The 15042-nt window shown below is 39.1% G+C and overlaps 1 protein-coding gene across 2 annotated transcripts; it reads right to left on the bottom strand.

Moving 5' to 3' along the window:
- Nucleotides 1–366: 366 nt before the first annotated feature.
- On the bottom strand, nucleotides 367–9208 carry NXT2 (nuclear transport factor 2 like export factor 2). 2 transcript variants are annotated; one of them, XM_037145420.2, is made up of 5 exons: nucleotides 9079–9208; nucleotides 6194–6281; nucleotides 5093–5179; nucleotides 3419–3563; nucleotides 367–2508 (listed from the first exon to the last, which is right to left on the bottom strand). In XM_037145420.2, the coding sequence occupies exons 2-5, from the start codon at nucleotides 6206–6208 to the stop codon at nucleotides 2327–2329; spliced, it is 429 nt and encodes a 142-aa protein (XP_037001315.1). In that variant the 5' UTR covers nucleotides 6209–6281; nucleotides 9079–9208; the 3' UTR covers nucleotides 367–2326. The 2 variants fall into 2 exon arrangements, with proteins under 2 accessions (XP_037001315.1, XP_037001314.1); XM_037145419.2 differs by lacking the exon at nucleotides 9079–9208 and having other exon boundaries at nucleotides 6194–6500.
- Between the last annotated feature and the right edge of the window lie 5834 nt (nucleotides 9209–15042).

Genomic DNA, 15042 nt, shown 5'->3' on the forward strand with positions numbered 1-15042 from the left:
CATAAGCACATCAATTCTGTAACATAAGAGTATCACATTCACGCTCGCCTTATGTTTTAGGTGAAATGTTCAAATTGCTGTCCATCTCATGGGAGACATTCATGTACCCTACCAGCCATACTCAAGCAAGCCTTACTTCTGCCAGACCCTGAAGAAACAGACTCAGTCATAGAGGGCAGGCAGACAGCTGGGGGGGGGGAGGCAGAACTAGCAGGTGAAGGGACTGAGCAAAAAGAAAAAAGGACTCACGGACATGGACAACAGAGGGGTGATTATGGGTGTGGGGGAGGAAGGGGTATAAGAGGGATAAATGGTAATGGAAGATACAATTAAAATTTTTATAAAAATCAAAGACCTTAAAACAGATTTGAGAAAACTTGCCAAGACAAATTTTATTTCTTTCAAGTTACAAAAATATCTGCATGTCAAAAATAGTCTAGTCCATACAACAGTTCCAGACATTTAAGTTATACAGAATTTGGAAAAAGCAGTTAATACACAAGTCTTAAAACATTCAGCTCATGAACAGTAAACAACCGCTCAACTTACTTATTGCTAGTTATATGCAGCTTTTACTTGAGACTGTTCTCCATAAGGGAAAGGGCAATGTTTGCATATTCTGATGATTGGTGCTGCTGTGATTTTAAAAGCCAATCCAAAATCAGAATAAGTTCATTCTGAATGAGGTGTAAGATTTGATTAACATTATAAGGAGTGGTCTAAACTCCAATCCTACCGCTTTCTCCAATTCTATTTTGTTAATTTATCAGAAATACAAGTTGTTTGACAGACAAGTAAATGAATTACTGGTTTTCAAAGGAAGTGATGAGAAACACTGAGTTACAATGTAGAAACAAAGCTGGCATACCTAGCTTGAAAACATTACAATAAATTCAATAATGAAAAAACATTTAAAGTTTAACCAAAACCCAAACATGTCATTTCTTTCTCTTTAGATGTTAGATGTTGAGACATAAAATGAATCAATTTGCGTTTTAGAAGTTTATGGACTAATGAAGATCTGCTGCTATTTTCTTGTTTAAAAGACAAAGAGCCATTTAACTGCAACATGTTTTAAAATAAAGCTATTTGCTTACAATGCCATATGGAAGAACAAATCATAAAATTAAACAATTTTAACTTGAATGAATAAACAAAGATACTGCAGGTCACAAACACAAGAAAAAAATCACTTATTTTGGAGTAGATAATACATAGGAGACTTTTGGTCTAAAGTTCACATGGAAGACTTAGAAGTTAAGGATATCCCAAAGAGAGAGCAATGGCTTTGTTTCCAACTTTGCTGTCAGACCCTGCTACAGGGACAGGTTTATTGCTGACATTTTATCCCCATTAAATTCTTGAATAAATCGAGGCATATATTGCTGTTAAGTATGAGGTAAGCTGGAAATCTTTAAAAATACTTCTTAGAACAAACATGACACTCATGACCATTTGGGAATGGTACTTACTACCTTAATGACTTAAATCCTAAAAATAAGCTACATTTTTAGGAGGTAGAAAACAAGTACCCAAAACTTACCATTTAGCCAGCCTTCCTAACTTTTGGCCAACCTTAGATCACTATATTTCTCACTGCCTATTCTCCTATGAAAGCTGTTAGTCCCAATATTATTCATTACCTAAAGTTATAAACCTGGAGCTGCCAAGAAAATCTTAAGTAGTTTTCCTTTTAAGTCACTGAGTATATCCAATACTCAAGAACATGTACCTCTCTAGTAGATTCATTCACTTCATAAGGACATGTAAACATAGGAAATATTATGTAACATGAAAAAATAACCACCAAATATCTCTATATGTGATTCTAATGTCAGAGTAGTTATGCAAACCAAAACTAGCAATATTTTCACCAAACTGATATGAAAAAACCTTATACCAAAACTATATTACTAGTGTTTACAGAAAATAACTGTGTTCTACTACAAAATTAACCTAATGAGAAAAAAAATACTCCACTTCCTCCCAGATACGTTGTGCTGATATCCTGTAGACAGTAGTATAAAAGGATTTTATTTTTGCAATATGCTGGGCTCACAGTATGTTAATAGAGATCATATGTTTACAATATTACTGTAAGACTGTCATTAGTGAAATGTATGTAAGGCATGTGAAACACTAGCATTAAAGCTCTTAAGGGCAATAACTAAAACTGGCAGCCACTAGAAAAGGTGCTGCCAGGAATAATATATCTATGAAATTTAGTTACTGAACATACTAGTTTATCGTGCTTCCACAATGGAATTAATTCACACAAATTGCTGCTGAAACTAATGAACTGAAAGAGAATGGACTTTCACCCCCTTTAGCTACTAGCCCAATCTTGGAAACGGAAACAATCACTCGCAATCTTCCACACAGTGCTGTTAGAAGTAGTCTGAGCAGTTAGCAGGAAGTTCTGATTGAAGTAGTGCTGTCTGTTGCCATCAAACTTCACAGTTCCACTGGTCACAACAAGAACTGTAGTCTGGGCCTGAGTAGCTTGCTCTTTACCCATAAGCACAGAGAAAAGAAAAGAGGTTGGTTTCTATCTCTAAATAAGATTTTTAGGCTTAAAATAGATTATCATTTAACACTTAATAAACATTTCATAAACTTTCTTTACTTTGAGTATACTCTTAAGCATGCACACCCAAAGCCAAAAAACCTAAATAACCACTTCAAAGATACTAAAATTATTTTCCACCCAGCAAATTTGAGGGTACTCTAGAGTTACAAAATAAAGAGCTTATTTCTAGCACAGGAACATTTGGTTCCTGTGTTTATTTACATTTTATTGGATTTCTAACAGAGCCTTTTCATATTTCTGCAAAATTTTAGTTAAGTTTTGCCCTGGCCGGGTTGCTCAGTTGGTTAGAGCATTTTCCAGATACACTAAGGTTATGGGTTTGATCCCTTATCAGGGCACATAAAAGAATCAATCAACCAACGAATGCATACTTAAGTGGAACAACAAATTAATGTTTCTCTCTCTCTCAGAACAATAAAGAAAAAAACTTTTAAAAATTAATTAAGTTGTAAGATGATAAAACACGTTAATCATGGATTCTGTACACTTTTTCTTTGGAGATATTTCAAACTGCAGAAGGCAACTATTTAGAACAAAAAATAGTTAATTGCTCCTTTCCATCTACAAAAATCACATTTAGCTTCAATTACTCACATGACCTTTAATAAACTATAATCACATAATCCACCAAAACCTACTAGTGATCTTCTGGAGCGAGACAGATCTCAACTAACATCAAAATTTTAATTTGAGAGCTGAATTTTTCATAATACTTAACTTAGAAAAGTATACTTTTAACAGTAATAGATGCTTGCTGCTTTTGGTGTCAAAAGCTTAGTGTTCACTAAAGTAAAACAAAGTAAATACCTTGAAACACAATAATCTTACCATGAACGGGTTGGCAATCTAACATATTAACCTGGAACTGACTAGAAGGCAACACATCAAAAAAATTAGCTAGGGCATCCAGCCCTGTAACAACATTTCCATTCCATATTAAAGTCGCCTTGTCAAGATACAGCCTGGTCAGTGCCTAAGAAAGAAAGGACAAAAAAAAGAAGTATTTTTGTTTCTGGCAAGCCATTTTACAGAAAGGAACAGAAAGGTTATAGGTGGTGTATAAACATTTTCATAGTTCTATCTCCATCTCTACTCCCCTACCCCCTTCAACTGAAGACAGTGTGAACAAGTGTCTCTGCCTTATAACCTTGTCCTTAAATATATTATCTTATTCTTAATAAACTAAACAGCTAAATATACTTTCCTCATGTTTCACTTTAGACATAATAAGAACACTGCATCCAGACTGCAAGAGAATTTTAAAATTTTGCATTTTGTATTTAAATGATTTTAAGTATCACAAATTTCAAGCATCTAGAACCCTAACCAGTTTTAGACTCCTTCCCTTTTCTAATTCTGGGAGTTAACAGTTGTCTTCTATCAGGCCCAGATAAATTGGCTTAAAAAAGAACTGGTATTTAATGAGTAATAAAGCCTATTAATCCTTGTTTCAATCTTGGTGTTTATATCCATGGAGTCATTTCATGTTTGAAACATTTAATTTTGTGTGTGTTAGGAAGAATTAGTTCATTTTACTACTCAAACAGCATATTTAATTCAAAAGAATCTCCAGTACTTGCTAAAGCAGTTTTTTTCTAAGTCAAGTAAGTTAAGGCTCCAATAAGGACAAATTCAACAGTTAACTCTTTAGTCACAGCAGTTTAGTGTGTCACAGGACTCATTATTTGCTTAATCCTAAAATTTATCTTCTCTGCCTTATCTCTTCTAACTTTATTTTTGAAAGCAATAAGGGACAATAAACATCCACTGTCACATCCTGTACCCCTCTCCCACACCATCAAACACCAGTACCAGGAAATTATCTTATCTTCTGCCTTAAAAAATAGATTTTAGAGATAAGATATTAACTTCTTTACCTGCAGCAAAGGCTCTCTAAAGTACAACCCTATGCTGTAAGAGATCTAGATAATATTGCAGCAGAAACTGAAATAATTCCTTAGAATATATGGCTCAGGGATAAAGCACAATTAAAAGAACTGACAAAGTGATAAGCTGTTCTTTGGAAACTAAAAGTATCCAAGCCCTGTAGATACTGGTTATGAGTGCCAGCTACAGCAATGAGATTTAATATAAAATTGTCTATTAATGTATGCAATTAAAGGGACAAATCAGGGAACATTCCTTGCAATGTAAGTCCCCTTCACCAGCATAAATACTATTTTAACCAAATTGGGGTTAACTGAGACAGAAAAAATGTAACACATTTAAATAAATGTCAGGTCCTGTGTTAAGTGCAGTATTTAAAATAATTCCCTTTACTACCCTAAAAATAAAATGAGGTTAAGAGAGGTTAACAACTTGCCCAAGGTCGGAGGCAAACACAAAGCTGGTATATGATTCCAGAGTCCCCACTTTCATAATATCATACCAATCCTTCCCTAAGCAATGCACAATGCCAGTTACCACTTTCACAAGTCAGATAAATTGGCTTAAAAAAGAACGGGTATTTAATGAAGAATAATAAAGCCTATTAATACTCACCCGTCTTCTTTTGTCCATTGTCTCATAGTAAATATTGACAAATTCCTCAGCAGCTCTACATGCCTGATCTACATAAGTTTTAAAATCCTACAAAAAAAATTTTCAGAACTGTGCATTACCACCCCTCCGAACCCTCACAAACACATAACCACCAACAGAAGCTGATGACTTATTTCAATCACTTTGTAGCTTCATACATAGTCCATATTATTCCATATAAATTGACATTTTAAAGACTTAGGGCTCCAAAGTTTCCAATTTTTAAAATTTTCACTACTTTGGGGTACGTATTTTTAAGGCATATTCACCCCTCATTTGTGACTTTAATATTTTCTCACTTCAAATACAAATTTAACATCTTAGCTTGAAAAACGCTGCTTTATTTAGTATTTGCTTTAGGCTACCAATATTTTACAAAACATTCATGGTTATGAAAATGTTGCAGTCTGAACTTTAAAAAACGGGAGTGGGGGAATCGTCATTGAATAAATAAATGAATCTGGAAAGCGTTGAGTTCTCTTTTCAAGAGGTTAAGTTATGCCCCAAACCAAAAGTTGTTGAATGGAAAAAAAAAGAGTAACAATAAAGTTTAGTAAACTATTTGAAAAATTACGTACTTAGGAAACTTCCTTGTATTGACCTAAAAATCCACAGGCATTTGTAAAGAATTGTAAAACCGAAAAAAAAAAACCAACCCCAAATGCTGTTGGGGTTTTCTCTTGCGAGAAGATTATCACCCAGCCATTTACCCAGTCCAGCCTGCTATTTTAATTAAAAACTAGTTTCGTTTCTAGCTCAAGCGATCCTGAGGTATAAACAGACCCCAACGTGCCCGCCTCTCGCTACCTCCCATTTCAAGGTTTTTTTCCAGCATCCTAAAGAGACTGCACAGCTGCTGACGGTAGAGGGTCGGTAGTTGGGGGTCGGGGGTGGTGAGAGTAAGGATGGAGGGGGTCTACAGAGAGCGGACCCTCCAGCCGGCCCGGCGGGCCAATACCTGACTCGCTACTTAGTAAGTGACCGGCAACCACTCCCGACCCTCCCCCCCCAGCTGTCCAAGCCCGGCGCTCAGGTACCCTGCCACGCAGCCCCGGCACTCACCACAGCCGTAGCCATCGGGGAGCCTGAGGTAGTAGTATGTTGAGGCAGCGGCGGCGTCACGACCTCCTCACGGATCCGGCTCCTTCCACTGTAGGAAAACCGGGTACTAACGAAAACTCCGAAACCCGCCAAACACACGGAATCCTATCCCCGCCCATTCTTTCCCGGAAGTAGTTAAGTCCGTAGTTAAAAGTATTCCGATGTTGCAACCTTAAGCCGCTCCCCTTCGCTTCCGCTTGTACCCTCCCAATCGCCTTTATATAGTCACTTGTTTGATAGTTACTTAGTTTGGAAGAAAAAAATCACTTTGCTTTCGTAAAGTACATACTCTAAAGTAGCCTCTTGTCCACCAACAGGCCCAAGAACAAGCAAGAAACTATTTAAAAGATCCAACAGGGGGACCCCTTTGCTTTAGGAGGCGAGGCCAAGGCTACCTGAAGACCAATGAGAAACGCGAGAAAAGACATACAGGATCTGTAGCCTATAGGAACAAGGATGAAACTTGCAGAAGCGCGCGCAATCATACTGCGCATGACTGGCAGAGATTTCTGGAACGTTCTCGAAAGACTCGATCCTCACATTAAACCCCAGCACCTCCGTAGCATTCCTAAGATAATTCGCCATTTCATTTTGCAGCGCAAAAGGCTCATTCAGTTTTTCCATTCTTACAGCCCTAAAATGAGTATTTGTATACAGCAACATTTACCCTCTTTACAGCCGACTCGCTAACGATACCTGAGATTTCGAGTAGTGGCAACGAACGGCATTTTTCTAAGCATTTTAACACATACGCACTTATTAGTTACAATAACACTCTGAGGTAATCATCTCCATTTTACAGTTAAGACACCGAATAATTACGTAACCTGCCTCGGTCATTAAATAGGATTCAAACGCAAGCAATTTACCGCTGAAAACTGACTTAACTCCTTAACAGTCTTTAAAACTGCTCATATCAACGCTGCTGATAACTTCTGGGAATTCAAATCAATTATATGTCTCTATAGTTTTACCTTGAGAGGCTGGCCCGCCGTGGCTCCTCAGAATGACGGTCCCGCCTTCCTCCCTCAGCTTCTCCTTGTCCATGATCCCACTTTCTTCCAACACGTCTCATACTTTTAACCCTTTCTCCTTCCCCTCCCTGGCCCCTCAACTGTCTATCCTTTGCCTCTGCCTCGTTCTAACTGCCGCTTTTCTCCTCGTACCTCCTTCCCTCTCACGAACGCAGCTCTTACTGGCGTCACTTCCGGGGAGGGGGTGTGTTTCCTATTTAAAACCTCCTTCTTCCGGTGTGACCCCTATTGTTTCTTGTATGTTAATGACTCTCAAAAACACATCCCCAGACCCCACCTCTGCTCTGAGCTTTGGTTCCGCTTACGATATAAACAACAGAATGCATTACAAATTTCTCAAACTTGTACAGACCAGAATGTAAACTCGTTATTCCCTCTGCACTAAACAGTCTTATGTATTCTTTCAGTCCATTATGCTTGTACTCTTGGAATCTTTTTGGGGGGTCCCTTCATTATCATGATTTCTTCATCAATTCAACAAATATGTATTAAGTGCATACTATGGGGCAGGCACTGAACAAGTTTCTGAGTATAGAGTGGTGAACAAAATAGACATGATCCATAGTTCATGAAACTCACAATGTAATATGAATGCTAGACAATAAACAAATAACGAATTACAGAGGAGTTCCAAGTAACTTGTACAATTTTTCCAATCCCTTAAAGTAACCTCTGTTCCTCTTCTGGTTCTCTCCTCTGTACACAAACTTTTATTTTGATTACTTTATACTTATTTTCCAAAAATTTTCCTGGCCCTGGCTGGTGTAGCTCAGTGGATTGAGCGCGGGCCTGGGAATCAAACAACCACGGTTCCATTCCCAGTCAGGGCACATGCCTAGGTTGCCAGCCAGTTCACAGCAGGGGACACACAAGAGGCAACCATACACTGATATTTCTCTCCCTCTCTCCTTCCCTTCCCCTCTAAAGATAAATAAATAAAATCTTTAAAAAATTTTTCCTAATCTTTAAAGACCTACTTTGATAGGTCTCAGTTTACCTTTCCATACCTTTCTTCCATTATTCACCAACATTGGCAACGTTAACTACTACTGTTTGTCAAAAATGACTGCTTTTATTGTTTTATAGGTGATTGCTTTACTTGATTGAAAGTTTAGAATGCGTCTGGTGTTTATTTATGATTTCATTCAATCGTCCCAACCTCTGGAGAGAGAAATATTATTATCTAAGTTTTTAAGAATTTAAAGAGAAGTTCAAAGAGGTTAAGTTGGCCATGATGACACAGCTAATGGAGCTGAGATTACAGCCATCAACTGTCTTTGTTCTTAAGACACACTACTACTCAAGCATATGTTTATACTATGCTTATTTTAGAATGTATTTCCCTCCATTTACCTTTACGGACCAGGGTGGGTGAAGCCTCTACCATAAAGCAGTCCCTCATTTCATTATCCCAGAACCCCAAAAGATATGAGCTGTCCTATGGCTATCAGGAGTGGCTATTGCTGTGGGACAATAGTGCCAGAGACTACAAGAGTGTTGAGTATCGAAAAAGGACAGCTGGACGGTGGCCTCAGGCTGAGGCATGGCGCGGCAGGGGCTGTGAGTACAGGCCTGAGCCTGGAGCGCAAGTAGGGGGCGCTGCCACGCCTCAACCGACATCAGTCGGTGCAGGGCAGAAGCTTGTTCCTGGGGCGCTCGGTCCCAACGTGACTCTAGACCCTAGTGCTGCAAGTTCCCTGCTCGCCCAGGGCCGCTACTGGCACCCTCCCCCACACTGCCTTTGTCTGGCGGCGGCTGCTAGGTCATTCTCGTTTCCAAACCAGCCACCAAAGTGGTCCTCAGAAAACTCACGTTTTATCGGAACCCTTCTTTGCCTGAAGTCCTTCCGTGGCTTCCCTTTGCTTTATTCCTGTGTCCCTCTCCGGGCCAGTCGGGCCCTGTGCACACAGCCTGCGGTTCAGTCTCCTCCATCAGCTCAGCTCCTGTGCTGCACAGGGCACTGTGCCAGGTGCTCACGGGGCAGAAATCAAAGGTCAAGAAGTTACCTGATTAAAATGTGATAAGTGCCATATAAGGGACGCAAGTGGAGGGTGGGCCAAGTGTTCATAGACTCTGACTCTCAGAATGTTTCAGCATGGAGCACAACAGGCACATGCATATGTGCAAGGGAAAAAAGAAGGTGCCTTGATGTAATTAAAATTTAACTTAAAATATGTAATTTAAAACTTTTGGTCGCTTTATTCTGGAAGTGAGGATTATTTGTGGCCACATCCCCAGGCAGTCAGTTATTCACGTGTCCAGAAAGAGCTCTGGACAGACCCAGACTCTTTTCATCTTCAATATTTTACTTTTCTGTCTCTGAAAAAGCAGTAGGGCTCTTGCATTTCTTACAAGTTATCAAATGTTTTTCAAAACAATTTATGTAAATGGCTTTGAACTCTCAACAGGGACTCTGCCACTTCCCTCTAAGTTTAATCACATTCACCAGTATGTGTGAATGAAGTAGGTGTCATTCCACAAACCCCTTTTCCAGGCCAAGGGGAAAAAAATGGAACAGCTGAGTTAGAGATGGAGGAATATCTCAGAGTTTGCACTGAATGATTGCATAAAATGCTGTTTACTTTTATAGATGTGTTATTAGGGTGGGAGGCTGAGTAAACTGAAAATACAGAAAAGAATGTTGGGATCTGATTGGTCAGAGCAGTGAATCTGAACCTTAGGGAAACTGTGTTTGGGGGAAACAAGTGGGAATCAGGTGAATAAGACACAATTACTCTTTACTAGAAAATTGCACATGTGGAAAAGATGGAAAGTGTGACTAGTAAGAGTGTGAAAGGGCTTAGAACACAGAATGACATATTGGTTAAGCACATTGCTGTCGGCATGTGTGGGTTTAAGTCCTTGCAATGCCACTGAGTAGCTCTGTTACCTTGCCCAAATCACCCAAACATTACATCCCTCAGTCTATCAATTGTAAAATGAAAGTGAGAATATTACTACATGTTTATTTATTTTTTTAAATATTTTATTTATTTATTTTTAGAGAGAGGGGAAGAGAAGGAAAAAGAGAGAGAGAGAAACATCAATGTGTGGTTGCCTCTCATGCACCCCCTACTGGAGACCTGGCCCACAACCCAGGCACGCGCCCTGGGATGGGAATGGAACCCCTGCCCCTCTGGTTCATTGGCTAGCACTCAATCCACCGAGCCACACAAAGCAGAGCTAATCCTAAATACTTAATAATACTCTTGTAAGAATTAAATGAGTCAGTGCCATGCATACAGTCCCTGCTTGAGGAATATTATTTTCCCACATGCGGAGGATGAAATTATGCAGCCACCTGTTTGAGAGTATGAAATTGGGACAGATTAGGTAACTTTTGGTGTATGGGGAGGCATCAGTACAGTTCAGGAGAGGAATGGGTGCCCTGAGATAGCAGATTGCAGGAGCAATAAATTGGGTTGATTAGGATTACTTGTGTCTGTGCCTTGCAGCAATCTTTCTTGTTCAGGTGTAGGCCTAAGGCAGGGGTGTCAAACTCATTTTCACCAGTGGCCACATCAGCCTCACAGTTGCCTTCAAAGGCCCAAAATAATTTTAACACTGGATAAATGTAACTACTCCTTAACTGTTAAGGAGTTGAAATTACATTTGGCCCTTTGAAGGCAACCATGAGGCTGATGTGGCCCCCGGGTGAAAATGAATTTGATTGTAGTGGCCTGCCCAGGAGGGGGCTCTCAGCTGAGTCAACAGGATTAGGGAGAGCAAGTAACTAAGTAACTGGGAAGTAAGAACAAAGAATTTCATATTAACTCCTATCAGCAGTTCCCCTTTCTTGCTTCTGTAAGCTGCTTCCTGCTTTCGAGCCAGAAGTTAAGGGTCCGAGTGACGGACTGCCCCCCTCACCCTATATAAGCCATTACTCCCCACTGGTTGGGGCCCGGAATTTGGAGATTGCCTTCTCTGGGTCTGCATGCATAAATAAAGTTCCACTCCATACACCCAAAAGTGGCTGATTTGTTTTCTGTAACAGATTCCCCTGGCCTAATGGAATTAAAACTGGAGTTACCAACATCCCAATCTGAATCTATACCTTTCTCTTGACTTGATAAGAAATATTCTTTCACAATCAGGTAAGTGATATGAGCAGTCATCCCCTTCCTCTCAGGTCTGTAATAGACAACCAACCTCTTACATAAAGACTCATGATCTACTAAGTTAGCCAGGTGCCTTTGACCTGTTCACATTAGATAGTGCTTTTTTAAAAAATACTTTATTATTTAGTTCTTTATTTTTAGAGAGAGGGGAAGGGAGGGAGAAAGAGAGAAAGAGAAACATCAATGTGTGAGAGCTATATTGATAAACATGCCCCCAACTGGGGACCTGGCCTGCAACCAAGGCTTATGGCCTGACTGGGAATCAAACCAGTGACCTTTCAGTTCACAGGCTGGCATTCAGTCCACTGAGCCACACCAGCCAGGGCAAATGGTGCTTTTAAAAATAGTTTTAATCTGATATAATTCCCATTCCATTCAATTCACCCATTTAAAGTGTACAATTCAATTGTTTTTACTATATTTACAGGGTTATGCAAGCATCACCATAAAATTTGGGAGGCATTGCCCTGAAGGTAACCCCCTTTTCCATTAATGGTCAGTTCCTATTTCTCTTTCACTCCAGCTCCTAGCACCACCGATCTATTTCCTACTTCTATACGTTACCCTATTCAGGACATTTCATATAAATTGAATCAAACAAAATATAGTCCTTTGTTTCTTAGCATAATTGTTTCCAAGTTCATCTATGTTGTAGCATGTATCAATGCCCCATTCCTCTTAATTGCAAAATAATATTCCATTACATAGTTGTAACACATTTTACTTATTGATTTATCCATTGAAGAACTTTTGGGTGATTTTTCATTTTGGGGGGTGATGTTATGAATAATGCTTCTATAAACATTTGTGTACAAGTTTGTGTGTGGGCATATGTTTTCAATTCTTTGGGGTAGATCTCTGGGAGTGGAATTGGTGGATCATATGGTAATGTGTTAAAAAAACAAAACAAAATTCAGCTGAGTAAATTTTGAAGAACTTACTGGCTTTACTCAATGATTCATGAATTGGGCAGCATTGAATCTAGCAGATTGAAAGGAGCTCTGAGGAGCTTTACAAAATAACAGACTTTTATACACAGAAAGGAGTGGGAACAAGGAACTTATAGAAGGTAAAAAAAGAAAACTGGGTTGGTCATTACAAGGCTGCTTTCCTTTAGAGGATAGCAGGGGTCTATCAGGCACATTATGTAACTAGTGCTGATCAGGCGATTCCTCACTGACTGTTTTAAGATTCCATTTCTGGGAGAGCTGAAATTATAATTGTCTTAGTTTACATGGGGCTTAGTGGCCCTGTTTTCTTGTTTTTAACATATGTTTAATATTGTAAGGCACTGCTGAACTGTTGTCCACAGTAGCTGCACTATTTTACATTCCTACCAGCAGTGCATGAGAGCTCAAATTTCTTCACATGCTCACCAATACTTGCTGTTGTCTATCTTTTTGATTATAGCCATTCTAGTGTGTGTGAAGTAGTATCTCACTGTACTTTTCATTTGTATGCCTTTGAAGCATAATGATGTTGAACATTTATTCTTGAGCTTATTGGCCATTTGTATATCTTCCTTGGAAAAATGTCTATTCAGATTCTTTATCTATTTTTAAAATTAGATTGACTTTTTATTATTGAGTTTTAAGCATTTTTTTTATTTTTAGAGAGGGGAAGGAAGGGAGGAAGAGAGGGAGAAAAATATCAATGTGTGGTTGCCTCTGGTGTGCCTCCTACTGGGGACTTGGCCCAAAACCCAGGCATATGCCATGATTGGGAATCAAACTGGTGACCCTTTGATTTGCAGGCAGGGGCTCAATCCACTGAGCCACACCAGCCAGAGCAGTTTTAAGCATTCTCTACATATTCTAGATACAAGCCTCAGATCAGATATATGATTTGCAAATATTTTGCAGATTGTCTTTTCACTACTGTGGAGCTCTGGAGCTCTGCAGGGAAGTATGGAAATAGGTGAATAGGTCAAGTTACAACACTGCAAAGCTTACTCTTGTTGTGGATGTCCAGCAGTTCTCCTTGAATAAATGCTCTTCAGATTTTTGCAAGTGTTTTTTTTAATTTCTACAGTTCTGAAAAATTAATTTCTATAATTTTTGCCAATAGTTTCATTGCTTTAATGGAGGGTAAAATTACAAAGGTTCTAACTCTGTCATTCTAGAAATCTTGCCTATGTAATACTTTTCTATATCTTTTAAAAAACATTATTATAGTTGGCCTTTTATTATTTATATATTCATATTCATCACCAGATTTTAAGCCCCTGTGGCTAAAATTATGTGTTTTTCATATTTTAAACACTTAACTTATACCACTGGCACTGAGTAAAAATCTTACACAAAGTAGGTAGTTAAAGGCAAAGGACCAAATGAAATTTTCTCTTCTGTTTAGCTTGCCTTTATCTCCTTTATGAATCCATTCTGAAGGAAATGAAGGTGTGAATTTCTTATTTTTTAAAGATTTTATTTATTTATAATCAGAGGGGAAAGGAAGGAGAGAAAGAGAGAAATATCAATATATGGTTGCCTTTCTTCTGTCCCCAGCTGGGAACTGACCTGCAACCCAGGCATCTGCCCTGACCGGGAATCGAACCATGATCCTTTGGTTTGCAAGCCTGTGCTCAATCCACTGAACTACACCAGCCAGGGCTAATTTCTTATAAAGGGATCTTTTTCTTCTTGTCATGATAGAAGTGAGAGAAAAATTCATTTTCACCTCATTACTTTTCAGTTGCCTTCTCCATAAGTCATTCAGAAGTCTTATCTTCAACTCTGCTGGAATATTCATTTTCTTCAGGTAATTATTTTCAGAAGTAACACATAAAATAAGCTTTTATATTGGTTGACCTGTAAGGTTCTGGGAAGTTCTACTAAAGCTGGCTCACCTAGTCTGCAAATGACTCAGAAAAATGTGAACTATTATTGTAAAGACATCTGAATGTAAGGTTAAGACAGGGACATGCATTTAATTAACAAGATGAATTAACTAAATTTGAAACTGGAAAAGACACCAACATTCATGCTCCCTGTCACACACCGAGCACAATAAGCAGAGACAGGGATTGAATCTTTAGGGGTGCTTTATTCAGATGGCCGGCAATCTGAGAAGATAGCGGGTTCACACCCTAGCAGACCATCTTACATTCTCTTTCAAGCCAGCATTTTTATGAAATATACAAGGTACGGTGAGGGGTTTTGAAATTCAGGGAAAATTAGGTGAAAGAAAACTGCGGCATTCTCACCCTGGGTGGTTAGCTGTTCCCAGGGGTGGGTGGTCATCTGTCTCTCCCTGGAACACAATGGCCCGGATGTGTCCACTTGTTCACCAGGCACTAATCTTTAGCGGTGCCCCAGGAGGTTGGCTGTCTCTCCCGGGAGTGGTGGGTGGGTAGCTGCAGTTCCTGAAACAATAGCTTTAACATGTGCATTACCTACTAGGCTTATTAACTTCGTTAACTAAATTTTCCAATTCTTGAGTGCCCTATCATTCCCCCAATGTTAGTTTTAAAATATCTTATTTCTATAAGATCAGTTAGGTTGGAACAGCAGAGTCCTTCCACATATTAGAAACCATCCTGTGGGCAATTCATCTTCACACCTGCTGAGAGCACAAAACAGTTTTTTTAGTACAGTTGACAAAAGTTGCACACTGTCCATCTGGGGCTACATTAGTCACCTTCAAGGAAAGCATTTCCCTG

Source organism: Artibeus jamaicensis, unplaced genomic scaffold (assembly GCF_021234435.1).
Source record: "Artibeus jamaicensis isolate MK-2021 breed Jamaican fruit bat unplaced genomic scaffold, CSHL_Jam_final scaffold_461, whole genome shotgun sequence".
NCBI classification, from domain to species: Eukaryota; Metazoa; Chordata; class Mammalia; order Chiroptera; family Phyllostomidae; genus Artibeus; species Artibeus jamaicensis.

Bases quoted from the DNA above. Each gene is read 5' to 3' on its own strand.
- NXT2 (XM_037145420.2), bottom strand. The intron at 3,564-5,092 runs GTGAGTATTAAT...TTTCTTTCTTAG, and splicing joins CAATGGACAAAAGAAGACGG to GCACTGACCAGGCTGTATCT. The intron at 2,509-3,418 runs GTAAGATTATTG...TTATGGGTAAAG, and splicing joins AGATTGCCAACCCGTTCATG to AGCAAGCTACTCAGGCCCAG.